Source organism: Thamnophis elegans, chromosome 11 (genome assembly GCF_009769535.1).
Source record: "Thamnophis elegans isolate rThaEle1 chromosome 11, rThaEle1.pri, whole genome shotgun sequence".
NCBI lineage: Eukaryota > Metazoa > Chordata > Lepidosauria > Squamata > Colubridae > Thamnophis > Thamnophis elegans.
In genome coordinates, this window is record NC_045551.1 from 5,437,140 (window position 1) to 5,464,724 (window position 27,585).

General features: G+C 42.2%; 1 protein-coding gene across 1 annotated transcript in view; it reads right to left on the reverse strand.

Moving 5' to 3' along the window:
- LAMC2 (laminin subunit gamma 2) overlaps positions 1 to 27,585 on the reverse strand; it is a 60,991-nt gene that overhangs the window by 26,702 nt on the left and 6,704 nt on the right. The window contains 6 exon segments of the mRNA XM_032226899.1: positions 841 to 1,030; positions 2,189 to 2,308; positions 4,839 to 4,975; positions 9,442 to 9,540; positions 13,150 to 13,285; positions 15,118 to 15,306. Of these exon segments, the coding sequence (XP_032082790.1) occupies positions 841 to 1,030; positions 2,189 to 2,308; positions 4,839 to 4,975; positions 9,442 to 9,540; positions 13,150 to 13,285; positions 15,118 to 15,306 (871 nt within the window).

A 27,585-nucleotide genomic window follows, 5' to 3' on the forward strand; every position in this document is an offset into this window, starting at 1 on the left:
GGTTCTACTCCAAAACCTGAATATGAAGATGCCAGTGTGGGAAAAGTTGAAGTACCATAATAGGTACCAGCCAGCTGTGCTGTGCTATGGTTCTATGTCACTTTAGAGGAGTCGGTGCATGGACTACATCTGCACAGGTTCCTCTATGCTACAAGGGAGGATCAGTTTTTCTTTGCTCCAGAATTCCTAACACACTTCCATAAAAGGTTCACATGAGGTAGTTAGAAAACTAGCAATAGCAATAGCAATAGCAGTTAGATTTGTATACCGCTTCATAGGGCTTTCAGCCCTCTCTAAGCGGTTTACAGAGTCAGCATATTGCCCCCAACAACAATCCGGGTCCTCATTTCACCCACCTCAGAAGGATGGAAGGCTGAGTCAACCTTGAGCCGGTGAGATTTGAACCGCTGAACTGCAGCTAACAGTCAGCTGAAGTGGCCTGCAGTACTGTACTCTAACCACTGCGCCACCTCGGCTCCTAACTACATGTCAAAACAATCGATTTGTTATAAAATAAAACCTTACAGAGCTTGTTCACATAGTAACATACTCTACACTATCTGATTTCTTCAAAACAGTTCTTGATTATTTGACATTTTCCTTACTGATGGGTAAACTGCTTATATTGAAAACCATTCAGGTGCAGACTGAGTTATATGGAAGTACTGCTTGAGATAATAAATCTGTGATAGTTCATTCAAATGTACATCATTTCGTGTCAAAGTCATCAAGGGCTGACTCAGAATAAGTGAACCATGTGAACGCAGAGTTAGTAATAGGGTGTCAGTGAGGGAGCTGTACTGTTGTCATTAATATTTGAGACGGCTCCAGGCAATTTACCCAAATGTGTACGTCTTCCTCATTCCACAAGGCAACATCCTGCCGTTAGATGGGAACTGGGTCATGATTCTTAAACCAGCTCCTTCCAAGATGACATCGTGCTGGGAAGGGCGAAATCCAGGCCGGTTGACTCGATAATCAAAAGACAGCATCTGTCCATAACTCAGCTGCTGGTTCCCAAGGAACCTGGCTACAAAAAAATTGCACAGCAAAAAGAGCAACACAAAATAAGAATTAAAAGTCTCCACAGGTGACATTTTTAAAGAAAACACACCATGGAAAAGTTTTATAGCAATAGCAGTTAGACTTATATACCGCTTCATAGGGCTTTCAGCCCTCTCTAAGTGGTTTACAAAGTCAGCATATTGCCTCCAACAACAATCCGGGTCCTCATTTTACCCACCTCGGAAGGATGGAAGGCTGAGTCAACCCTGAGCCAGTGAGATTTGAACAGCCGAACTGCAGAACTGCAGTCAGCTGAAGTAGCCTGCAGTGCTGCATTTAACCACTGCGCCATCTTGGCTCTTTATCTAAAAGTGCCAGCTTAACTCTAGAGTAAAGGTCTTCAAACTTGGCAACCTTTAAGACTTGTGGACTTCAACTCCCAGAGTTCTCCAGCCAGCTATGCTTCGAATTGAATGGCTTCGAATTGAATGGCTATGGTATACTTAAGAATCTGTGTGTCTATGGAGATTCTCAATCATCCAATCAATCATTTCCCCACCATTCAGTCCAGTGGTGGGTTTCAAAAACGTTTAGAACCTCCTCTGTAGGTACGGCCTGCTTCTGGGAGTGGCTTGCTGGCCATGTGACTGGGTGGGAGTGGCTTGCCAGCCATGTGACCAAGTAGGAGTGGCTTGGCGCTTAGCAACCAAAATGTTGGCTCAGAAACTCTGGCATTTGAAGCACACAAGTCTTAAAGCTGTCAAGTTGCAAGACCCTTGCACCCCTAACCGATTAGGAAAAAAACCCCCAGGGGTGTTCAAACTTGACAGCTTTAAGACTTGTGGACTTCAACTCCCAGAATTCCTCCTCTCGCTCTTCATCTTGATGACGTGCAGACGGGCGGGGGGGAGGGAGCTGGAACCGGTTCTAAATGGCACTGTAGATTTGTGGAACCTTTTCTATAGAAGAGGTTAGAACTGGCAGGACTTGCCTTGGACTCTGATTTAATTCTACATGATATGTGGAATGCTGACAACATCACCTCAAAACCAGGAAAACATATGTGACTATATATGAGACCCAAGCTGGAATATATGACTATATAGGAACAATTTAAAGGTCTATTTTGCTGAATGGTCCTTTAGAGGTGTGCCTCTCCACAATTGGATAGGGAAATATGCACCTGGAGCTACAAAATAACTGGAACCCAGCCTTCTAGAGGTCACAGAAACTTCATTCTGCTGTGGAGACCATTGGAGCTGTAATGGGGATCCATTTTCTTGAGCTTGCCAACCTTCATTGCCTGAAATGCAGAAAAAGCACACTTTACTGAGCTGATTTGGAAATCCAACCCACAGTCACTGATTCAGAAAATGTGACGAGAAGAAAATAGATATAACAGTAAAGGATTTTTTGTTAACCAATATTAATTATAACAACTAGCAATGGAATGATAAGGATAAGGGATACAGTTAATTATATATATATATATATATATATATATATATATATATATATATATGTTATATTTATGCTGATAAATAAATAAAGGGAGACTAGTATAGATCTATTTCAAGCTATTTAGCTCTCATCAGCTAGCCATACCCAAGTTTTGGGAATCGAACCGGTGCTCTATTGCCTCCCAGGCAGGGAGTTAACCATTTGAGCTACAGAGAACGACTCCTTATCAGCCAGCCAGGGTGGGAGGTATATACTTAAAGTCACAACCCCTGGTATGCCCAAGTATGGGAGGAAGGTCACACTTCCACTCTCTGTCATTAGGCTCGTCACAAGAGTCCATCCAGACAGAAACCCAATATTTTTTACTGTTGCCTCTGTAGCTCAAATGGTTAACTCCCTGCCTGGGAGGCAATAGAGCACAGGTTCGATTCCCAAAAACTTGGGTATGGCTAGCTGATGAGAGCTAAATAGCTTGAAATAGATCTATACTAGTCTCCCTTTATTTATTTATCAGCATAAATATAACAAATGTAACAAAAAAGGCAACAGTAAAAAATATTGGGTTTCTGTCTGGATGGACTCTTGTGACGAGCCTAATGACAGAGAGTGGAAGTGTGACCTTCCTCCCATACTTGGGCATACCAGGGGTTGTGACTTTAAGTATAAGTATAAGTATATATATATATATATATATATATATATATATATATATATATATATGTGTGTGTGTGTGTGTGTGTGTGTGTGTGTGTGTGTGTGTGTGTGTGTGTGTCACAACCCCTGGTAAGCCCCAATTATGGGAGGAAGCTAACTGCTTCCAACATCTGTCAATCGGCTCGTCACAAGAGTCCATCACGACAGAAACCCAATATTTTTACTGTTGCCTTTTGTTATATTTGTGTTTTTTTTTATTTGTGCTGATAAATAAATAAAGGGAGACTAGTATAGATCTATTTCAAGCTATTTAGCTCTCATCAGCTAGCCATACCCTTACTGGGATTCGAACCTGTGCTGTATTGCATCTTAGGCAAACGTCTTAGCCATTATGCCACAGGTCTCCTCCTTATCAGCTGAAGCCAGGGAAGATTAAATTATTTGAATCCCACCACTGGTCCAGCCATAGCTGCTTCACTAATATCTGTAAGAAGTCCTTACACTGTTTTACTGTTTTGTTGTAAAGAAATCCGAATCACACCCTGTTTAACCTTCTGGATTGGCATGTCTGGAAAAAAAACATGGAGACCCTTGAAAGTTCACTTAAAATTCAGAGAGCTCTTCAGTAAAATGCAAATAAGTAACAGAAGGGAATGATATGCTAAATATGCTGAGGGGAATGAAAATATAGAAAGATAATTTCTTGACTAGCGGGGGAGGGTGAGGATTGGAAACAGTATGTCTCAGCAAGAAGCGAATCAGATCTCCGCATGAAATTCACCCGTCATTTGCTCCCAGCCAGTCTCTATGCTAGTAATATCTGATGTAGTCACATACTGAATTGTGGCCTGTATTCAACATCTCTGTGATATCTTGATTTACATCTAGACCAGTGGTGGGATTCAAATAATTTAACAACCGGTTCTCTGCCCTAATGACCATCTGGGTAAGTGGGGCTTGGTGGTCATGTGACTGGGTAGGCGTGGCCAATTCAAGATCATTCAGGTCGATGGGCGCTTCGCCTTAGCTGTTACAATGGTAATAAGGGTTAACTGGAGAGGCAGTTTCCGTAAGCAGGTCAATAAAGATTAGGCTAGAAACAACACTAGAATGTTTCCTTCCTGCCTTCCTTACAGGATTAGCCCTGTAAAGTGGGGAAAAACAAAAGATTTCTTCCAACAACCGGTTCTCCGAACTGCTTAGAAAGTTAACAACCGGTTTTCCCGAATGGGTGTGAAGAATATGATGTAAACTTGTTTTTTAGAAGGCATCTTTGGTTTGCGTTAAAACAACTTCAACACACGCAATGTTCTGATTGCACCACAAACGCAGCAGTCATCCTTACCTTTCACAGAGGCACTGAGTTTTATAAATAGGAGCATGATAGTGTAGAATAATCATATCTAAGGACCAGTGGTGGGTTTCAAAATTTTTTGGAACCTCTTCTGTAGGTGTGGCCTGCTTTCCGGGTCCACTGGTGGAACCTCTTCTAACCGGTTCAGTAGATTTGACAAACCAGTTCTACCGAATAGGTGCGAACTGGTAGGAACCCACCTCTGCAGAGCACTCAGATAATGGCTGTCCCTAAGTATGGATAAATCTAAACTCTTGTCAGACAGAATGAAGCAAATGTTGGGAACCAAAGCAATTGTACAATCAGGAAAAGAATGCGGATCATGCAAATAAAAAAAAAAGACCAAATTAGTGAAGTGTTTTACCTTGTTGAAATGTAGATGTAATTTTATGGACACTATAATTTTCCGCACTGGAGCATGTAGTTGAATGTCCGTAACAGAAGCATGGGGAACAGCCCTCTGGATTCCTTGCATTTAAGTTATAATAGCCATGCTTGCATCTGTGCGAGAGAGAAATCAAGACACTGAATCGCAGGATCTCTTAAACATTTTTGACACATTTTCATTTTGGATTTCTCTACTTAACTGGTTGTGATATTAAAATATTTCAGCGTCTAGAATTAAGAAACCTCCAACCAGCAAATAAATAAATAAATAAATAAATAAATAAATAAAAACCCCTTTCTGGACTTTGAGATTAGCCATCATTAGATAATTTAGGCTCTCACTGGGAAGAATCAGTGCATTTCTAGTCAAATGACCCTTTGATGGTAGAACGGTTATCATTTATCCCTCATAGAGCGTATAAAAGCCACTATCTATGGTCAGGGGGGTTCGCAGGGGTTCGGGCGAACCTCTAGCTATGATTCTATGCGGTTTGGAGAACCGCCAAATCCCACTCCTGGCTGGCCCGCGTACCCAGCCCTACCTCTCCCAGGTGTCCCCCATGCGGCCCGTTTTGGATGCAAGTAAGTGCAAGGCACACATAGAGTCTCGGGGAGTGTGAGAAACAGGCCTACTGGAAGTTCAGGAAGGCCAGAAACAGGCCCATTTTCAGCCGCCAAAAGGCTGAAGCCCAATTGGGCTTATTATCCAGGGAGGCCTTATTTTCAGGGAAACAGGGTACATAGTTTCAACTACCTTCTGTGCTGAACTGAGCTTTCCTTTACTCCTCCTAGCCATAACTATGCCACCTATTTTGGTACCAGTTTTGTATTTCTATGAGCATGACGTTATCCTACTGTATAGATTTGATGGTGGAGCTTCTTCTGAGAAAGCTGCCTTGTAAAGCTTCTTTCCCCCCCTTCTAATTCCCAGTTCCTTCTTCCCAGTGCATTCCATTCCATCATTTCCCAGTATTTCTAGTCCCTCAGAGACATGGCATAAACAGTATTATCCTCTTTTCGCTTAAAATAAAAAAGGAAACTCAGTCTCAAAAATCCAGGCTCAGTTCGACACTCAGAGATTAAGCATGCTGAAGTGTGGACCTGTATAGTTATGCTGCATCTTGACTTCTGAATACCTCCGGGCTCCTCACAGAAGTCTATAGATATTGAAGAAATCAATCAGTGGTGGGATTCAGCCGGTTTGCACCTATTCGGGAGAACCGGCTGGTAACTTTCTAAGCAGTTCGGAGAACCGGTTGTTGGAAGAAATCTTTTGTTTTTTCCCACTTTACAGGGCTAATCCTGTAAGGAAGGCAGGAAGGAAACATTCTGGTGTTGTTTCTAGCCTCATCTTTATTGCCCTGCTTACAGAAACTGCCTCTCTGGTTAACCCTTATTACCATTGTAACAACTAAGGCGAAGTGCCCATCGGCCTGAGTGACATTGACTTGGACACATGATCACATGACCACTGAGCCCCACCTACCCAGCTGGTCATTAGGGCAGAGAACTGGTTAATAAATTATTTGAATCCCACCACTGAAATCAATGCACCTGAATGAAATACCTATGGAATTATTTAAAACTGCAGGAGCAGAAGCAAATAAGGAACAATATTATTTGTGGCTGAGAAATGTAAAAACATTGGTATAATTATACTAAGAAAGTAGATGCAAGAGAATGTGCCAATTACCAGCTCCTTCTTGGTGTGAGCAAACTTTTGCTTACAATCGTAAAAAGAACAGTTGAGCTATACATGGAAAGATAAATGCAAAATGTCCAAGTATCTTTTTAAAAACGCAGAAGGGCAAGAGATCAAATAGCTGATGGCTAAAACGGCAAGAAAATTTAAGGAATTTTTATTTTTGCTTTATTTACTACAGGCAAGCCTTTGATTGAATTATTTGTGCTAAAATATGGAATGTATTAAGGCTAATGAGTTTGCCAGAGTACTTGATAATTCTGAAACCTTTGCAATGAACAAAAATCTATTGTAAGAAATTATTTTGGAGTGAGATAAACAGATATCTGTTATCTGTTTAACTTACACAATAAATCTATTATATGACTAACAGGAATGGAAGAACTAGCAGCTAGAATTCAAAATTGGTGATGGACTCACTAACAAATTGAGAAGGCGGACACCATTTTCTTATGGTGTGGAAGTACACAAGACTTAGAAGGCTTGTTAGAAAAATAAAAATTGGAAAAGAAAAAAAAATCAGGGTTTACATTTAATTAGTAAAAAGACAAAAATGAGACCAACCAGTATTGTTGCTGAATTCAGAACTGATGTAGAAATAAAGGAAGTAGACTAGAGGTGGGATTCAGCGAATTCGCACCTATTCGGGAGAACCGATTGGTAACTTTCTAAATAGTTCAGAGAACCAGTTGTTGGAAGAAATCTCCTTTCATTTTTTCCCACTTTACAGGGCTAATCCTGTAAGGAAGGCAGGAAGGAAACATTCTGGTGTTGTTTCTAGCCTCATCTTTATTGACCTGCTTACAGAAACTGCCTCTCCAGTTAATCCTTATTACATTATAACAGCTAAGGCGAAGCGTCCATCGACCTGAGTGATGTTGAGTTGGCCAAGCCCACCCAGTCACATGACCACCAAGCCCCACCTACCCAGATGGTCATTAGCGCAGAGAACCAGTTGTTAAATTATTTGAATCCCACCACTGAAGTAGACAGTTCTGTTTCCATGAGCATGATAATAGATAGACAATGTGTGAAGCAGTCAAGAGGAGATGAATCCTAGACAGGACAATGAAGGATAATGATATTTCTATGTAAGGCTGTGAAAGATGAACACTGAAAAGGGGTTAGAGAAAGAAGAAGAGAGTTCTGAATTGTGATTTTGGACAAGAGCAAACAATCAGTTGGTTCTGGATGAAATCAAGACTGACAATTCTCCTGGAGACAATGGTTTTAGAAATGAGATGAGTACAAATGAACAACTATGCTTGCAAAGTTGAGTAAAGTAGAAGGGGAAGATCATGGACAAGGTGATCGATTGCATGAGAATTATCAGTGGAATGTCTTTCTGTAGTCATTAAGGACAGGTCAAGATGGAAGGAATTTGTTCATTTAATCACCTGAGGTTTGGGCCAAGTAGTTGATACCTAATTATCTGGGAAAAGATGTGAATTTCTCTACAATTCTTTTGTCTACATTGTTGTTTGATACAAATTCCTGCCCCCCACCTAATGGTAGGGCTTTTTTTTCATTTATTCTCTAGTTATTTGACACAGTTGTTTTATAGTACTGTTTATTGCAGTGAAGAAAAATCTATCTTGGGTCCGCAAAGTTCTTTTCTATCAAATTGGACATTATAGAGAAGCATATTTTCGAAAACCTTGAAACCCACAAATCTTCCCTCAACAAAACTGAAACTGTCAGAATTTAAAATTGTAATTTGACACACCAACTTTCTTACTTTATCTACTGACTGGCTATTTCTACCCTAGTGATCAGAGCAGTGTTTCTCAACCTTAGCAACTTTAAGAGGTATGGACTTCAACTCCCAGAATTCCCCAGCCAGCATGCTGAGAGTTGAAGTCCATATATCATAAAGTTATTAAGTACTAAGCTAGAGAAACACTAAATTAGAATGTCATCTTAGCACCAAGCAGCTATCACTGACCTAATATAGAGACCCTCATTACTGTTCATTAGTTATAGCGATGGTTCGATGACTCCAGGTGCTATGAATCGTTGTTGAGGAATTGATCTTTGATTCACTCTATTCAATAATCTTGATTAGTAATGCATCAGATACAGGATGCATTTATATGGTCTCATTCCAGGGATGGGTTCCTGCCAGTTCTAACCTCTTCTATATAGAAGAGGTTCCACAAATCTACAGTGCCATTTAGAACCAGTTCCAGCTCCCTCCCACCGCCCGTCCGCACATCATCAAGATGAAGAGCGAGAGGAGGAATTCTGGGAGTTGAAGTCCACAAGTCTTAAAACTGTCAAGTTTGAACACCCCTGGGGGTATTTTTCTAAAGGTTTAGGGGTGCAAGAGTCTTGTAACTTGACAGCATTAAGACTTGCACACTTCAATGCCAAGAGTTCTCGAGCCAACATGATTGGAGGAGGAATTCTGGGAGTTGAAGTCCACAAGTCTTAAAGCTGTCAAGTTTGAACACCCCTGGGGTTTTTTTTTCTAAAGGGTTAGGGGTGCAAGGGTCTTGTAACTTGATAGCTTTAAGGCTTGCATGCTTCAAATGCCAGAGTTTCTGAGCCAACTTTTTGGTTGCTAAACAAAAGCGTTGTTAAGTGAATTTCACCACATTTTACAAGTTGGCCACACCCACCCAGTCACATGACTGCCAAGCCACTCCCACTCAGTCACATGGATGGCAAGCCACTCCCACAAAGCAGGCCACACCTACAGAAGAGGCTCTAAAACAATTTGAAACCCACCACTGTCTCATTCACTAAAATCTGACTGAAAAGTAATTAGGAACCACTAAGCATAGATTCTCTGATTTTTGGGAGAAATCATAGCAATGCCCCCTCCACAAAAAAAACAAAGCAAAACATTTTAACCATAGAAACTACATGCTCACACCTGTCACATCGCTCTCCTGCAACTGAAGTCTTGCAATCACAGCGTCCAGAAATGCACTGCCCTGTGCTTCCAGATGGATCACAATTGCACTGAATGTTCCTGGGAAAATAAAACACAACCTTATATCTAACTTTGTTTTTGGGGTATTTGCAAGCATTTCTATATAAACAACAAACAGAATAAAATCAGGCTGACCTCAGCTCAAATTATTGAATACACTGCAGATGGAAATACTCCAGTACTGTATAATTCTTCATCCTTTAGAGTTTAGACAGTGCAGAGGTGGATTCCTACCAGTTCGCACCAGTTCGGTAGAACCAGTTTGTCAAATCTACCGAACCGGTTAGAAGAGGTTCCACCAGTGGACCCGGAAAGCAGGCCACACCTACAGAAGAGGTCCCAAAAAATTTTGAAACCCACCACTGACACACACACACACACACACACACACACACACACAGAGTGAAAGAGAAAGAGAAAGAAAGAAAAAAAGAAAAAAAATAAGAAAAAGTGAGAAAGATGAAAGAAAAAAAGGAAAAAGGGACAGAGAGACAAAAGGAAGGAAAGAGAAAGAGAAAGAGAAAGAGAGAGAGAGAGAGAGAAAGAAAGAAAGAAAGAAAGAAAGAAAGAAAGAAAGAAAGAAAGAAAGAAAGAAAGAAAGAAAGAAAAAAAACACATGGCTGGCAAGCCACTCCCACCAGGTCACATGGCCGGCAAGCCCCTCCCACAAAGGAGGCCACACCCACAGAGTAGGTTCCAAAAATTTTTTGAAACCCACCACTGAGACAGTGTGAATAATATTTACATTAGATAAGTATATATAGAATTGTAATGGTTAACTGGTGTAGTGATAGATTATATTTTATCTTTTCACTGTTTTAAAACACTGTTTATGCATTTTTTGAGAATGTATATATTTGCAACATAATTGTGCTTTGTTCTGCTATTTAGTTTAAAATATAATAATAACAAAACAGTCTGATCCAAAAGCTACTTACAGCCATGGACAGTAACATAGTTGAAAAAGTTAGCAATATGTCATTGTTGCTTGTTTGAGCCCTCCGTTAAAAACATGAGTTTTAAAATCAGGATTTGTGTTGTTCCTGGAGAGCTAATTCCAGTATAGGCCTTTGTGGCCTTGGGTACCCCAAAAATGTGTCCATTTTCCTCAATATTCAAAGCAGATCATACTTGGTTTGGGATAGATTCTGACATATTTATTTGTCAGAATCTATCCCTACCAAGATGTTAAATGCAACAAATGTAAACCCTTGGCAGCAGGGACGTGCAGTCAGGGGAGGCAGGGAAGGCAGAGCCTCACCACTGTCATCATGAAAAGAAAAAAAAACGCAAAAGGAAAAAGGCAAGAGCTGAGATCAGGCTGAGCTAGTTGCTCACTGTGGATGACTCTGCTTAGTGCTTCACTGTTTAAAAAATCCTCTAGAAAAGCGCCCTCTACAGGAGGAGGCAGGAGAACGACGTGCCTCATCTAGTCTGACTTTAGGCGTTTTATGATCACTCGAGCAGAGTTAAGCAAGGGTTAAAAGCCTAAAAATTCCCGACGTAGGTGAGGCACGTCGTTCTCCTGCCTCCTCCTGTAGAGGGCGCTTTTTTAGGGGCTTTTTTAAACAGTTAAGCAGAGTCATCCACAAGTCTAAAAAAATTTGAAACCCACCACTGTGTCAGTGCCTCACCAGCCATAAACCTCACCGCACGTCACTGCTTGGCAGTAGATAAAAGCTTTGATCTTCTCGATGAACAGAGGGGGGGGGAAACACAGTGTGTATTGAATGAAAATCATACTGGAGTGATAGATTGGAGCTATGTTTTTTTCAATCTTGGCAATATCTGAACTTCAATTCCCAGAATTCCCCAGCTAGACTTATTGGCTGGGGGATTTGGGGAGTTGAAGTCCACACATTAAAGTTGCTAAGACTGAGAAACATTGCATTAGAGACTATATTATGCAAAATGACAGTGACATATAAATGGGCTGGGTAAAAATGTTTGTACGGAATTGCTCTTGTTATGACATGAATGGAAAGATGAGACTATATCACTTTTTAAATAGTATACTTATAATCTTCCAGCCAGACCTAGGAGCAAATGGAATTATCTTTGTTTTGCATTACTTTTTCAAATGTTCTTTCATTGTTGAGACCATTCTATACACAGAATATATAGAATTTAAATGCTTGCTTTTAAATGCAGTTTCCCCTCAAAATATGCATATTTAATGCATCGTGGTTGTTGAGCCAAACATTTCCACTGCAATGTTCATGCCGAAAAATTGTATGGACTAGATGTTCTGATCCTCCCATCAGCAAAGGAAGTCAGTTCAGTTCACCATTGAGTACACAAAGATCAAATTCTTTCAGCATTCCATAAAACACAGACTGTCAAATTGTTTCTCAACTGCAGGGTCTCTGCTGAAAAAAATGTATCTGCACAAAGAAGGCATTGTTCTCTGATTCTTACATATCTTCCAATGCATAATAGCAATAGCACTTAGACTTATATATCCCTTCACAGTGCTTTTACAGCCCTCTCTGAACGGTTTACAGAGTCAGCATATTGTTTTATTATATAGTTTTATCCAGCTGTGTTTGTGTGTGTGTGTGTGTGTATGTGTGTGTGTTTGAAAAGGCAATGTGGCTCTGCCTGCAATCAAACTATGAAGTTTGAATTCCTCCCCCTCCCTCTGACCCACACGTACCTTTTCCAGCTGTTTCAGAGAGGATTTCAACTCTGCTCTGGCCTGTCATCATGAAAAGAAAAAAAAATGTAAAAGGAAAAAGGCAAGAGCTCTGAGGTCAGGCTGAGCTAGTTGATGCCAGAGTCACCGTGGATGACTCTGCTTAACTGTTTAAAAAAAGCGCCCTCTACAGGAGGAGGCAGGAGAACAACGTGCCTCATCTATGTCAGAAATTTTTAGGCTTTTAACCCTTGCTCGAGTGATCATAAAATGCCTAAAGTCAGACTAGATGAGGCACGTCATTCTCCTGTCTCCTCCTGTAGAGGGTGCTTTTTTAGAGGCTTTTTTAAACAGTTAAGCACTAAGCAGAGTCATCCACAGTGAGCAACTAGCTCAGCCTGATCTCAGCTCTTGCCTTTTTCCTTTTGCGTTTTTTTTTTCTTTTCATGATGACAGTGGTGAGGTTCTGCCTCCCCTGCCTCCCCTGACTGCACGTCCCACGATTGACGCAATCTTGAGCCTGATGAGATTCGATCTGCCAAACTGCTGGCAGCCAGTGATCAGCAGAAGTAGCCTGCAGTACTGCACTCTAACCACTGCACCACCACGCCTCTATAAGTAAGCTTAGACCTACTATATGTGGGATGCCAAATTTGAGTGACCCCAAGAGGGTAGTAAAGAAATAGTGAAAACTCTACTCCTTCCCTGCTATCTAGTGGTTTTTTGGGACTTTTGCAATCTACATGCAGTAGGCCTAAAGAGATTTTTTTTAAATGGAGGAATTTAAACATGTATTCTCACTAGAACCAGCAAAATTGAAAAATGCAGTTTCCGATATACAGTCTATATAGCATTTTTAGCCAACGGTATGGGAAATCTATGATTCAGAGCTTTATGTAAACGCATAGAAAATCAACCAGATTTGTTTTTGTTGCCGTATTGAAGCAAATCTGAATTTCCACAGAGACACGATTTCCCGTGATCGACAGTTCCATAAACTTGAAGGTACTCACTGTACTTGCCCAACAGCTATGCATCCAGCCTCAGAGAAGGAATGGAAATTATTCTGACATCGGTCACATTTATCACCTGTCACACCAGGTTTGCAGCGACACCGGCCATGGTTATCACACTGTGTGCTGACAGAACCTATGGAGAAGAAATGTGGAAATAATAATACTGTAGACTAATTTCTGGAAGTATGATTTATTCTCAACTTGTCTGTGAGATCTCAAACATTTCAGAAGTTTGGAAGCGATAAGGCAATCGAGGAGAAGAAAACTTCTGAAGCTGAATTCCATAAGGTAAGTGTTCTGACCCCCTCCTCCATCCAGTAACGAATGCCGAGACAAGCTTAACTGGAATGTCACAGCACTTTATCAGCAAGAAACCAAAACCTCGGTGGCTGAAAGCCAAGCATAACAAACAGATAAGAACCTTGGCAGCAACTCAGACTTCGACAGATAACAGCTTCCCCAGGGTTAGGAATGACGTTGAATCCTGCAAAACCAGGCTCCTCCCAGTCTCTCTTTAAATACTATCTTGAGAGGAGCCTAATTAAAATCACCTGGGTCCAGTTATCTTTGGTAACTGCGTAGCTGCTCTCTACGTCAATCTGCCTGGCGTTGCCGGGCATCCAGGATCACACTCCCTTGTCTCCTCCCCACTGCTCCAAGGCTCAGGCGCTTCCTGGTGGCCAACCAGCCTCTCTGCGCCCTGCTCGGAGTCGGAACCCTGTCCAGGGTCCTCCACATCCTCCAGAGCCGACTCATAGGGCCCCTTACTGTCGGAGTCTGGTGGCAGCTTCAACGGCTCCTGCTGGGCCACAACACTTAGCTTTCCAGAAAGCCCTTAAAAATTTTTTTTTCAGCAAGTCTGGAGATCCTTAGTAACAGGGAGCCTATGCTTTGGTTTCATTATGTGTAATCTCCTCCTTGTGGTCTTGTTTTATTTATTTATCATTTTTAATTGGTTTTGTAGTAGGTTTGAATAATAGATTTAATTGAATATCATCCAGTGTTGTGTTATGTGAAATGTGCATTTGACAAATACATAAATAAGTAAAAATAATCCAGCACTCTAACAGCACCTGGTCTCCCACCCCTTAAACCTAGGCCTTTTCCACAGAAGGCCTGGGGATCAGATAGTCCTTAGATTTATATACCGCTTTACAGTGCTTTCCAGGGACGTGCAGTCAGGGGAGGCAGAGCCTCACCACTGTCATCATGAAAAGAAAGAAAAATGTAAAAGGAAAAAGGCAAGAGCTGAGGTCAGGCTGAGCTAGTTGCTGCCAGAGTCACCATGGATGACTCTGCTTAGTGCTTAACTGTTTAAAAAAGCCTCTTAAAAAGCGCCCTCTACAGGAGAAGGCAGGAGAACGACGTGCCTCATCTAGTCTGACTTTAGGCATTTTATGATCACTTGAGCAGAGTTAAGCAAGGGTTAAAAGTCTAAAAATTCCTGACGTAGGTGAGGCATGTCGTTCTCCTGCCTCCTCCTGTAGAGGGCGCTTTTTAGAGGCTTTTTTTTAACAGTTAAGCAGAGTCATCCAGAAGTCTAAAAAAATTTGAAACCCACCACTGTGTCAATGCCTCACCAGCCGTAAACCTCACTGCACGTCACTGGTGCTCTCTAAGCGGTTTACAGAGTCAGCATATTGCCCCCAACAACAATCTGGGTCCTCATTTTACCCACCTCAGAAGGATGGAAGGCTGAGTCAACCTTGAGCCTGGTGAGATTTGAACCACCAAATTGCAAGCAACTGGCAGTCAGCAGAAATAGCCTGCAGTACTGCACTCTAACCACTGCGCCACCATAGCTCACTTTTTTAAAATCCAAGATGAAGGCAGAGCCATGAGAACATGACACAAAAAAGATCTTGCCTGGAGCTTCTTGCCTATTTGTGTGTAAGTGGGGAGATGGCCTATGAGTCAGAGGTGGTTTTTTCCCCTTTGTCATTTCCTAAATCTTTGTCTACCTACCTCTGAGGTTGCAGTAGCAGGGCATGCAATGATCTTGTTGAGACCGGCGATAGAAGCCCTCTTTACATCGCTCACAATTTATTCCGTCCGTGTTGTCGATACAGTTGAGGCATCGGTACCCATTTCCCTGTCGCCTGAGCAACTCCGGGTCGAAGATGCAGTATCTGGATTTCCCATTGCAGTTGCAGGCTGGAAAACAAATCCACAGAACCGCTATCGTTAGGCAAAAGAGGCAGGGGTGATTAGATTTATTGTGCAGTTTATTTACTGAAGTATTAGAATCTCCTTACGTGCAACCCTATTACTAATAATGCGATTTTTTCCTTCCTTGAAACAATGCAATTTAGATGAATTACACTTCTCATTTGTAGGAATGTTTGCCTTTCTTAATGGCTGGCAAACCACGTTGAGAACGCAAATATCAACACAATAATCCTTCCTTAATTAGTGTGAAACCTGAGGAATGTAACTCAGCACAATAATCAATAACCTGATCCTTCCTTAACAAAGATGAGACAACATCTGGCACGTCGGCACATCCCATCGCTCGCAACAACATCTGGTTGTCCATTAACTTACTCAAACATAGCTGGACTTTGCCTGGTTCCACCACAAAACCACGTTCAACTAAAGGGCGCTCGACGAAACCGCGTAGCTGACGTCATCACAGCGCGACAACAGCGCAGAGACAGAAGCACGCTGTAAACGCTAAACCTAAAATTAACCCCTAAACCTAAACCTAACCCCCCTAAACCTAATCCTAAACCTAACCCTAAACCTAACCCTTAACCTAACCCTAACCCTAACCCTAACCCTAACCCTAACCCTAACCCTAACCCTTAACCTAACCCTAAACCTAATCCTAACCTTAACCTAACCCTAAACCTAACCCTAACCCTTAACCTAACCCTAAACCTAACCGTAACCCTTAACCTAACCCTAAAGCTAACCCTAAAGCTAACCCTTACCTTAAGTTGAATCGGCTTGCTTTCAAAGCGCTATTTAAAGCGCCCTTCTTGCTCCGCACTCGCTGTTGTCGCCCTGTTGATGACGTCAGCGACGCGGTTTAATCGGGCGCGGTTTAGTTGAGCGCGGTTTTGTCGTGCCACGCTTTGCCTAGCTAATCCAATCAGCACAAGGATACTTTGATCAATGTATTAGTTTCTGCCACGTAAACTGTTTTGATGACAAGGTGAGCGCAGTGGTTAAATGCAGCACTGCAGGCTACTGCTAGATCAGCAGGTCAGCGGTTCAAATCTCACTGGCTCAGGGTTGACTCAGCCTTCCATCCTTCCGAGGTGGGTAAAATGAGGACCCAGATTGTTGGGGGCAATATGCTGACTCTCTGTAAACCGCTTAGAGAGGCCTGAAAGGCCTATGAAGCGGTATATAAGTCTACTGCTATTGCAATAAATAGGGAGCTCTCACAAGCTGTTGAGAGTGCCTTCATAACCTTCTTCCTGCCTGCGTGTCTTTTCTTCATCACCACAACACTCATTCTTTTTGGTTTTCCAAGTTTCAAATTCTTTTCTTTTTCACCACAAATTCCTAATTTAATACGTAGAAGTTCCTGAGGGAAGCAAAACTAGACGTTCCCATGTTGAAACACAGAAGTAACTTACAACTGGGACAGGAAGAAAGTGAGTTAGTTTTGATCCCTAACTTCCTTGCTCCTCAGTTAAATTTTCTTGCAGACACAGCAGCTCTGAACAACAAAATCAGGGAAATGTCACATTTGCACTGCAGCACAAAATTAGTTAATGTATTAATTACCTTCATGTTTTATTGTTGTATGTGTTGTGTCGTTTTCCTGCCTCAGGGAATCTTATAATCTAAATTTTAACAGTAGCAGAGTAATAGGTAAATGATGAGAAAGAAGAAGTAAGGCTGAGGAACAACAAGGGCCAGGAGAGCAATTATTCAAAATTATGAACAAATGTGTTACTTTCAGGAGGATTAAAGGGAACATCACAGCCATAAGTACAAAATGGTTTGATGTTACAGCTATTTACAGTCTTTGGAAATCTCAGGATTGCTCATAGAATGTGGAGGCCACAGGAATCCCTACTAGCAATAGCAATAGCAGTTAGACTTATATAGCAATAGCAATAGCAGTTAGACTTATATAGCAATAGCAATAGCAGTTAGACTTATATACCGCTTCATAGGGCTTTCAGCCCTCTCTAAGCGGTTTACAGAGTCAGCATATCGCCCCCACAGTCTGGGTCCTCATTTTACCCACCTCGGAAGGATGGAAGGCTGAGTCAACCCTGAGCCGGTGAGATTTGAACAGCCGAACTGCAGTCAGCTGAAGTAGCCTGCAGTGCTGCATTTAACCACTGTGCCACCTCGGCTCTGTATTATATACTGCTTCATAGGGCTTTCAGCCTTCTCTAAGCGTTTTACAGAGTCAGCATATCGCCCCCACAGTCTGGGTCCTCATTTTACCCACCTCGGAAGGATGGAAGGCTGAGTCAACCCTGAGCCGGTGAGATTTGAACAGCCGAACTGCAGTCAGCTGAAGTAGCCTGCAGTGCTGCATTTAACCACTGTGCCACCTCGGCTCTGTATTATATACTGCTTCATAGGGCTTTCAGCCTTCTCTAAGCGTTTTACAGAGTCAGCATATCGCCCCCACAGTCTGGGTCCTCATTTCACCCACCTCGGAAGGATGGAAGGCTGAGTCAACCTTGAGCCGGTGAGATTTGAACCGCTGAACTACAGATAATCGTCAGCTGAAGTGGCTGCAGTACTGCACCCTAACCACTGCACCACCTTGGCTCTTTTACTAGATTTCTCAGTGTCTACACTTCAGTATTTAGAGTAGGGATGTCAATCTTATGCTGTCAAGCAGCATCAAGTGATGTAGTCCCCTTCACTAAACCAGGCATGGGCGTTGCCAGCGCATGACACATCTGGCCTGCAGGCCAGGAGTTTGACAGATCTAGAGATTTTACAGAGCAAAGGCTGTGATTATTAAAGAGATAAATCAAATATATTCACAGATAAGCCAAGAATGTTAGGTGCCAAAATACACACGAAAACTGGGTTTGGCTTAACCAAATATGGGCGTATCCCATTCTTGGGATATGTGGTAAATTTTCCCCCTCAGCTTTTTAAAAATATCCATATATAAATTTGTGCATAAGACCATCTGCAGATCACATTTTTAACCAAAATATTGCGGAAAATGCGCCAACCTCAAAGAAGCCAATTGTGAAAATTAAAACATACGAAGATTTGGGAGATCACCTTATTTACAGATAGAACATTTTTCATGATTTTATGGCTAAAAAATGTGAGGGTCAACTAATCCGTGGATGGGCCTATGCAGGAGCATATAAGGTAAACCAAAATAAAGTATAGTATAATTCAGAACTGTATTCAAATTCTTTAAGCTGTGGGTACAGTCCTAACTTATTAATATTCAGCACTAGCGTAGTTCTGTTTTGAGATATTGAGATGGACTGAAAGATTTGCAAAAAAAAAAAAAAGAAAGTTTCTTAGCAATATAAATTCATTTAAGGATATTTTTTTTGGCAATAGGATTTAGCAATAGCAATAGCAGTTAGACTTATATACCGCTTCATAGGGCTTTCAGCCCTCTCTAAGTGGTTTACAGAGTCAGCATATTGCCCCCAACAACAATCCGGGTCCTCACTTTACCCACCTCGGAAGGATGGAAGGCTGAGTCAACCCTGAGTGGGTGAGATTTGAACAGCCAAACTGCAGAACTGCAGTCAGCTGAAGTAGCCTGCAGTGCTGCATTTAACCACTGCGCCACCTCGGCTCCATTTAAACTCAGCATCTGCATGTACTGTATATGGGTTCAGTGGTTAAGACACTGTCTTGTCAGCTGGAAAATCTGCAGTCCAGGTTCGAGACCCAAGTTCCACACAACAAGGTGAGCTCCCATCTTCACCCCGGCTCTTGCCAACCTAGCAGTTCGAAAGCATGCAAATGCAAGTAGATAAACAGGTACCCCCTTCAGTGGGAAGGTAAACAGCGCTGGCCACATGACTGTGGAAAAATGTCTTTGGAAAGCACTGGTTCAATGGTCTTAAAACAGAGATGAGCTCCACCCCCTAATGTCGGCTATGACTAGTGGAGTAAAATCCGCAGGGAATCCTTTATCTTTCACCTTTACTGCATCAGAGGTGGGTTCCTACCAGTTCGCACCTATTCGGTAGAACCGGTTCGTCAAATCTACCGAACCGGTTAGAAGAGGTTCCACCAGTGGACCCGGAAAGCAGGCCACACCTACAGAAGAGGTTCCAAAAGTTTTTGAAACCCACCACTGGTCCTTGGATATGATTATTCTACACTATCATGCTCCTATTTATAAAACTCAGTGCCTCTGTGAAAGGTAAGGATGACTACTGCGTTTGTGGTGCAATCGGAACATTGCGTGTGTTGAAGTTGTTTTAACGCAAACCAAAGATGCCTTTTAAAAAACAAGTTTACATCCTATTCTTATGCATGCCAGTGCTGTGTGTGAGATAATTAAGGTGGTTCTGACAAGTGTCGTCGGCATCTTCATATCCGGTCACATGGGCAGCAAGCCACTCCCATCCGGTCCCATGGGTGACAAGCCACTCCCACAAAGGAGGCCACACCCACAGAGTAGGTTCGAACAATTTTTGAAACCCACCACTGTACTGCATGTATATAAACATGTATGCAAAATAAGAACAAGTCCTAATGAAAAGGGAGAAAATCCTGATCCTTGTACTGAGCAGAAACCACCCCCTAAAAGCATACATATCTCCATCACTGTCCCCTATGCCTCCAACCTCTTATCCATCGCATTGAGAATAACCACATATTTGTCAGAAACCCAGAGAGTCATCAACATCTGCTCTAGTTAATCCTCACCTCGGCTGCCAACGCATGCAGTCAAGTTCAGGCATGACTCTTACATTCCAAGCACCTGAGAGGATCCTATAATTCAGACCTGCCCAGGCTCTGCCATGGCTGCCAAGCTGATCTCATTCCCTTCAGCACTCACTCTGCGCCACCTGGAATTTACCCAGGCTGCCAGAGGCACGGCTGCAGCTCACACGCCTGGCAGAAGCCCCAAAAACTTTCTTCAGTGCCGCTGAAAGTAAGTCTTGCTAGAACTTGACTTTTCCGAAGAAATTGGCCTTTCCAGAAATTCAGAATGAAATCGTTTCGGTCACTATCTATTGCTTTAATCAGCATTTATAATATATGTTCTGATTGACCTAATATAACAATTGTACAAAACTGGGCTGAAGTCCACTACACATTGCATGGAGAAATTAGCAAATTAGATATGCTCTCTATCCATTGTTTAATTGGCAGAAAACTATCTGCTAGCATGAATTTTGCAGTCCCTATAAACAATCCCTATCCTACCTGCCGAATACCAATATCGGATTATGCATCTGTAGGATTTAATAACTAAAATCATTGGTTAATTCCTCCAGCTTTGGTTCTTCTCTGCATCCCCAAATGGTGGGAAAACATCTATTGAATATGATAGCGATTCAGAAAAGTGGAGAAGTGGTGGATTTCCATTTTCCTTCCCTTGACAGATAAAAACTAAAGTGAATGATATCACAGAGTGAGATAAGCAGCACGCACGCACATATGCGCCAGAGGTGGGTTCCTACCAGTTTGCACCAGTTCGGTAGAACCGGTTCGTCAAATCTACCGAACCGGTTAGAAGAGGTTCCACTAGAAAGCAGGCCACACCTACAGAAGAGGTTCCAAAAATTTTTGAAACCCACCACAGACAGACAGACAGACAGACAGACAGACTCACACAGAGAGAGAAAGAGAAAGAAAGGAAGAAAGAAAGAAAGAAGTAAAAAAAGAAAAAAAGAAAGAAAAAGTGAGAGAGAGATGAAAGAAAAAGAGGAAAAACGGGCAGAGAGACAAAAGGAAGGAAAGAGGGAGGGAGAGAGAGAGAGAGAGAGAGAGAACACATGGCCGGCAAGCCACTCCCACCAGGTCACATGACCGGCAAGCCACTCCCACAAAGGAGGCCACACCCACAGAGTAGGTTCAAAAATTTTTTGAAACCCAACACTGATATGCGCACACAAATGCTAATTTCTGCAACAGCCTATTTCTGCAACAGCCTGAAAAGGCTAATAAGAACAGGTAATAAGGCAGTCAAAGGAAAGAGGAGAAGGATTTATTTCTTCAAGAAAAACATGAGGGAGATTTGCAGAGGGAAATCCAAACTTGAAATAGGGAATTTCCTGACCATGATTGCTATTAAGCAGTGAAACAATCTGCCTCCTGAGTCATGGAGATTGCTAGAGGCTTTCAAAGTTTGGACAAACTTTTTCTTGTGAAAGTCTGAGGATTCCTAACCTGGAGCTCTAAAGTACTTTCCTACCCTCTAATTCCATAATTTGACCTCACCTATTCATAGAACAGCATTGAAGAGCATCCGATTTGATATAATTTGCAACTGCTGCTGTGGTGGGATTCAAATAATTTACCAACCAGTTCTCTGCCCTAATGTCCAGCTGGGTAGGTGGGGCTTGGTGGTCATGTGATCATGTGGGCGCGGCCAAGTCAATGTCAGTCAGGTCGATGGGCACTTCGCCTTAGTTGTTACAATGGTAATAAGGGTTAACCGGAGAGGCAGTTTCTGTAAGCAGGTCAATAAAGATTAGGCTAGAAACAACACCAGAATGTTTCCTTCCTGCCTTCCTTACAGGATTAGCCCTGTAAAGTGGGAAAAAACAAAAGGAGATTTCTTGCAACAACCGGTTCTCCGAATTGCTTAGAAAGTTACCAACCGGTTCTCCCGAATAGATGCGAACTGGCTGAATCCCACCACTGCTGAACTGCATGGGCCCGTGGAGAAAACATTCCATAACTTAATGCTGCCTCTTCTAATGGCTGATTACAGACCATGATTAACATGACTAATGGGCGGGGGGAGAGGAAAGAATAGGTCTTATTTGTACTGCACAGAAAGGCTTTAAATCCCAGTACCTTTTATTAGAGAAAAGCAATTTTGTGAAGGGATGAAATTCATGCCGAAACAGTAACAAACAAGGGGTAGGAGATCTTTCTCCCACTGACTGATTTCTGATGCAATTTCTATTTCTCTGCACTGGCTGCTCCCCAGACATACATTTTGACTTCCCAAGTATCAGGAAGGAAAGGATGCAGGGGTGCGAACTGGTTGGTTGGCCGGAAGTAAGTAACTTCCGGGAACGGCGAAGGGCCCACCCGCCCGCCCGCGCTCCTTACCCGGATTTGACGAGTTCTGCGCTTTCACGCATGCGCAAGACACATACAGCGCCTGCGCGATCCTCCAGGAGTAGCTGGAGCATCGCACAGATGCTAGTACGCATGCGTGCACTGCGCGCTTGCACGAGGACGCCACCGGCCCCGTTCCAACTAAACCGGTTGGAACGGGGCGAGAAACCCACCCCTGAAAGGATGCCAGGGGGAAGGCTGCCTGCAAACAGCAACCAGAAAGTTTTTGACTACAGTCCTTGGCGTACTTCCTCAATGATCTCAGTGACTGACCAAGTCTATCTAATAGCCACCTTGGGCCCATGATTTTAGAGTCTTGTATACCATCACTAAAACCTTGAACAAGTCTTGGTAGCTAATTGGCAGCTTCGGTTAAAGTGTTGCGTAGGCATGGACAGGTAGCTTACTGGATTGTTTTGCATAGTTTGTTGTGGCTTCCAGAGCAAGTGCGAGGATGGTCTACACACAGCACACTATGGGGTTATAAACATGGGGTGAAGTCAGTCCTGCTAGGTGAACCAGACCAAAACGTCAACCCCACAAGAAGGCTAAAATTACTTTTATTGAGATTGGCTATTATGACGGAATCATGCAAGTCTGATTGTACAGTACTTTCTCCTCCTTAGTTCAGTGAATTGGGGGGGGGAGCTTACGCTGGAGTGGTGACCCGACAAATGCGCGCTCGACAAAAGCACGGTGACAAAAGCGTGGCGACAAAACCGTGACGTCATCAACGCGCCGACAACAGCGCGCCGACAACAGCGCGCCGACAACAGCGCGCCGACAGAAGCGCGATTTAAGTTAAGGTAAGGGTTAGGTTCAGGGTTAGGGTTAGGGTTAGGTTTAGGGTTAGGGTTAGGGTTAGGGTTAGGGTTAGGGTTAGGTTCAGGATTAGGTTTAGGGTTAGGTTTAGGGTTAGGGTTAGGGTTAGGGTTAGGGTTAGGGTTAGGTTCAGGGTTAGGTTTAGGGTTGGTTTAGAGCGTGCTTCTGTTGGCCCGCTGTTGTCGGCGCGCTTCTGTCCTCATTCGTCGGCGAGCTTTAGAACTCACGGTTTTGTCACCACAGTTTTCTCACATGGCATCTGAGAACTCAACTAAACCTGGATTCAAAACACAGCCTAGAGAGTTGCCCCTGCATGGCCCTATGGGAGTCTGACAACCAATCAGAATACATTTCTTACACAGGAACAGGAAACAGAGAGGTGGGACTGAACAGGTTATAAAAAGCCTAGCAAGCCCCTCCCTCAGCCCTTCTCTTCTTCTCCACCAACATTGAAGCATGTGATCACCTTTTCTGTTCAGGGCTCAAGCCATGTGTCCCTGTCCACCAATAAACCATCTTTCCAAGCAGCCTCCATGTCATCTCCAGTGTCTTTTTCCCCACTTGGAGCCGAACCCAGAAGGACATTTCTTTCATCAATACAAAATGTATATAAACCTATATATAAGAATCTAGTCAATTAAGGCTAAGCATCAAATTGACACTAGATAAAGGTCAATAAAATTCAATTTTCTTATGGCAATGCAAGGTCTCTAAACTGATGGTGCATTTAACTCCACCCCTCCCAGGTCTTCTTCTCCATCAGTGCCCTGTTCATTGTTCTTCTGAACAGATATTACTCAAATCCAGGATTTTGCAAGATGTGATACCTCTTGCTTATTTACTACAAACTTCAAATATGAGAATGATATCCGGTTAATTAACTGTCCACATATAATTATAGCAAAGTAATTTTCCTATCCAACAGATTAATTCATTTATGGATGACATCAATCCATCATGTCTGGGTTTTGCTGCAACTTGTAAAAAAGTATATTTAAAAAAACATAAACAACAGTCTTGAAAACAATGACATCATGATAAGGCTTTCTGTAATTTTTACAAAGTTAAACCACATCTCTTGCCTATCTTGCTGTGCCGATCAAGTTGTTTCATGATTTCTGTTTGTTTATTCAATTTTTGAACGAGACTCTCAGTTCTGAAATGGGTTCTCCTCCTAAAACTATATTCCCATCTTCAATATGATTCTAGACATGGTTTTTTGCCATTGGAAAATAATGTGATTGAGATAAGCAGAAAAATATCTCAATAAATGAGCAAATTGTCTTTAAAAATAATATCATCTGCTTGTGGAAAAAGTTAAGAAGATGATGAACAAATCAACCCTAAAATGTATTTCGCGAAACATATTTGATTTGTAGTATTTTAAATGCTATAAATGTTATTTGAAGAAGACAGTATCTAAAAATCTTTAGTGTGGTTTATGGACCCAGAATAGTTTTCGGCTGCTGTTCCAACCTGCATTATAATTTTGCCGAAGTAGAATTCAAGATCTCAGCTTAGAAGTCATAGAACAGATGAAGAAAAGAAATGTTTTCCGACTTTCCTATAACACTACAAACTCTCACAAAAATTCCAGAGAGGGATTCCAGAAGGAAGGGCGGTAACCAATACTAATGTTTGCTGAAAAAATAACATACAATTGCAAGAGCACAGTTAATGCTGCTATCAGTGATCCTGAGACACAAATCTTATCAAGAACGATGCTTTGTTTAATTCAATGGGTTTTACATCTAAGTTGACACGCGTAGGATTATGCTGTGGCTCACTTCCCTCAACACCATGAAGGTCTGTGTTGTTTTTCTGAATTTAGCTTGGGCATGGTGCCCAAGCTAAATTCATTACAATTCCCTCTAGCAATGTTGTACCCTATTTTTTGCCATTAAGGGACAGTTTAGTACAGTGTTGGTGAACCTTTTCAGCACTGAGTGCTGATGGGAGAGCGCCAGGGGTGGGATTCAGCCAGTTCGCACCTATTCGGGAGAACCGGTTGGTAACTTTCTAAGCAGTTCGGAGAACTGGTTGTTGGAAGAAATCTCCTTTTGTTTTTTTCCACTTTACAGGGCTAATCCTGTAAGGAAGGCAGGAAGGAAACATTCTGGTGTTATTTCTAGCTCAATTTTTATTGCCCTGCTTACAGAAACTGCCTCTCCATGTAACCCTTATTACCATTGTAACAACTAAGGTGAAGCGCCCATCAACCTGAGTGACATTGACTTGGCCATGCCCACATGATCATATGATCACCGAGTCCCGCCTACCCAGCTGGTCATTAGGGCAGAGAACTGGTTGGTAAATTATTTGAATCCCACCACTGGCGATCGGGAAAAAAAAACCAGAAGAGCAGCTGCCCAGTGTGCATGCATGTGCCGGGAACAGGAAGATGGTCTTTTGGTTTCTGGCGCGCATGCACGCACGAAGACCAGGTGGCCGGTGCACATGCACTCACTGGAAACCGGAAGAGCAGCCGTCTGGTGCACATGCACACTCCGGGAAGATGATCTTCCAATTTCCAGTCCACACATGAGCACCGACCACCTGGACCTCTGGTTTCTGGTGTGCATGCAAGTACTGGGGCGCATGCTGAAAACCAGAAGAAAATCTTCCTGGTGCGTGGATGGGTGGCTGCTCTTCCAGTTTCTGGTGCTCCCACGTGAAGACCAGCTGGCTGGCACACCAGAACCTGGAAGAGCAATAGACAACGGTTCGGGTCCTGGAGAGATGGCTGTGTGCCACTTCCCGCACGCATGCTATAGGTGCGCTTTCACGGGTTTAGTATCTTTTTTTTTAATCAGATTTTTAAATTATTTTTTCCCTTCTACAACACCTTACAGTCATTACATCAACATTGTTGTGTCATCATACCTGTACATGTATATAATATTTCGCTTCTATATTTACACACCTTTATACACCTTTATACACACACACACACACACACACACACACACACATATATATATATCCATATCCATATCCATATCCATATCCATATCCATATCCATATCCATATCCATATCCATATCCATATCCATATCCATATCCATATCCATATCCATATCCATATCCATATCCATATCCATATCCATATCCATATCCATCTATCTATCTATCTATCTATCTATATATATATATATATATATATATATATATATATATATATATATATATATATATCTATATATCTATATATCTATATATCTATATATCTATATATCTATATATCTATATATCTATATATCTATATATCTATATATCTATATATATTAGTTATTTTTTTACAACCCCCGGTATGCCCAAACATGGGAGGAAGATCACTACTTCCATTCTCTGTCCTTCGGCTCGTCACAAGAGACCATCCAGACAGAAACCCAATATTTTTACTGTTGCCTTTTTGTTACATTTGTTGTATTTATGCTGATAAATAAATAAAGGGAGACTAGTATAGATCTATTTCAAGCTGTTTAGCTCTCATCAGCTAGCCATATCTCATCGATTCCCAGTAAGGGTATGGCTAGCTGATGAGAGCTAAATAGCTTGAAATAGATCTATACTACTCTCCCTTTATTTATTTATCAGCACAAATATAGCAATCCAAAGTTTTTTTTTATCACTAATTCTTCCGAGGGGGGTATTATTTTGTTTCCAGCATTGGGCAAATGCTATTCTAGCTGTAGTTAGCAGATGTGTTAATATGTACTTAATTTTCTTTGTATATTTCCCTTTGATTATTCCCAGTAGAAAGATTTCGGGTTTGTATGTTATCTGTTCTCCTGTAATTTCTTGCACCCATTTCCAAATTTTTGTCCAATGTTTTTGTGCTTCCGGGCAGGTCCACCATATGTGATAATATGTGTCAAATTTAAACCCCTGGGTTTTTTTTTCTAAAGGGTTACGGGTGCCAGGGTCTGGTAACTTGCCAGCTTTAAGACTTGCGTGCTTCAAATGCCAGAATTCCTGAGCCAACATGACTGGAGGAGGAATTCTGGGAGTTGAAGTCCACAAGTCTTAAAGCTGTCAAGTTTGAACACCCCTGGGGTTTTTTTTCTTAAGGGGTAGGGGTGCAAGGGTCTTGTAACTTGACAGCTTTAAGACTTGCACACTTCAAATGTCAGAGTTCCTGAGCCAACATTTTGGTTGCTAAGCAAGAACGTTGTTAAGTGAGTTTCACCACATTTTACAAGTCGGCCATGCCCACCCAGTCACATGGTTGGCAAGCCACTCCCACCCGGTCACATGGCCAGCAAGCCACTCCCACAAAGCAGGCCACACCTACAGAAGAGGTTCTAAAAAATTTTGAAACCCACCACTGTTGTACTTACACTAATAACTGGCACCCTAGTTTACCTTGAAGGCACACACATACACAACTTTGGAAGA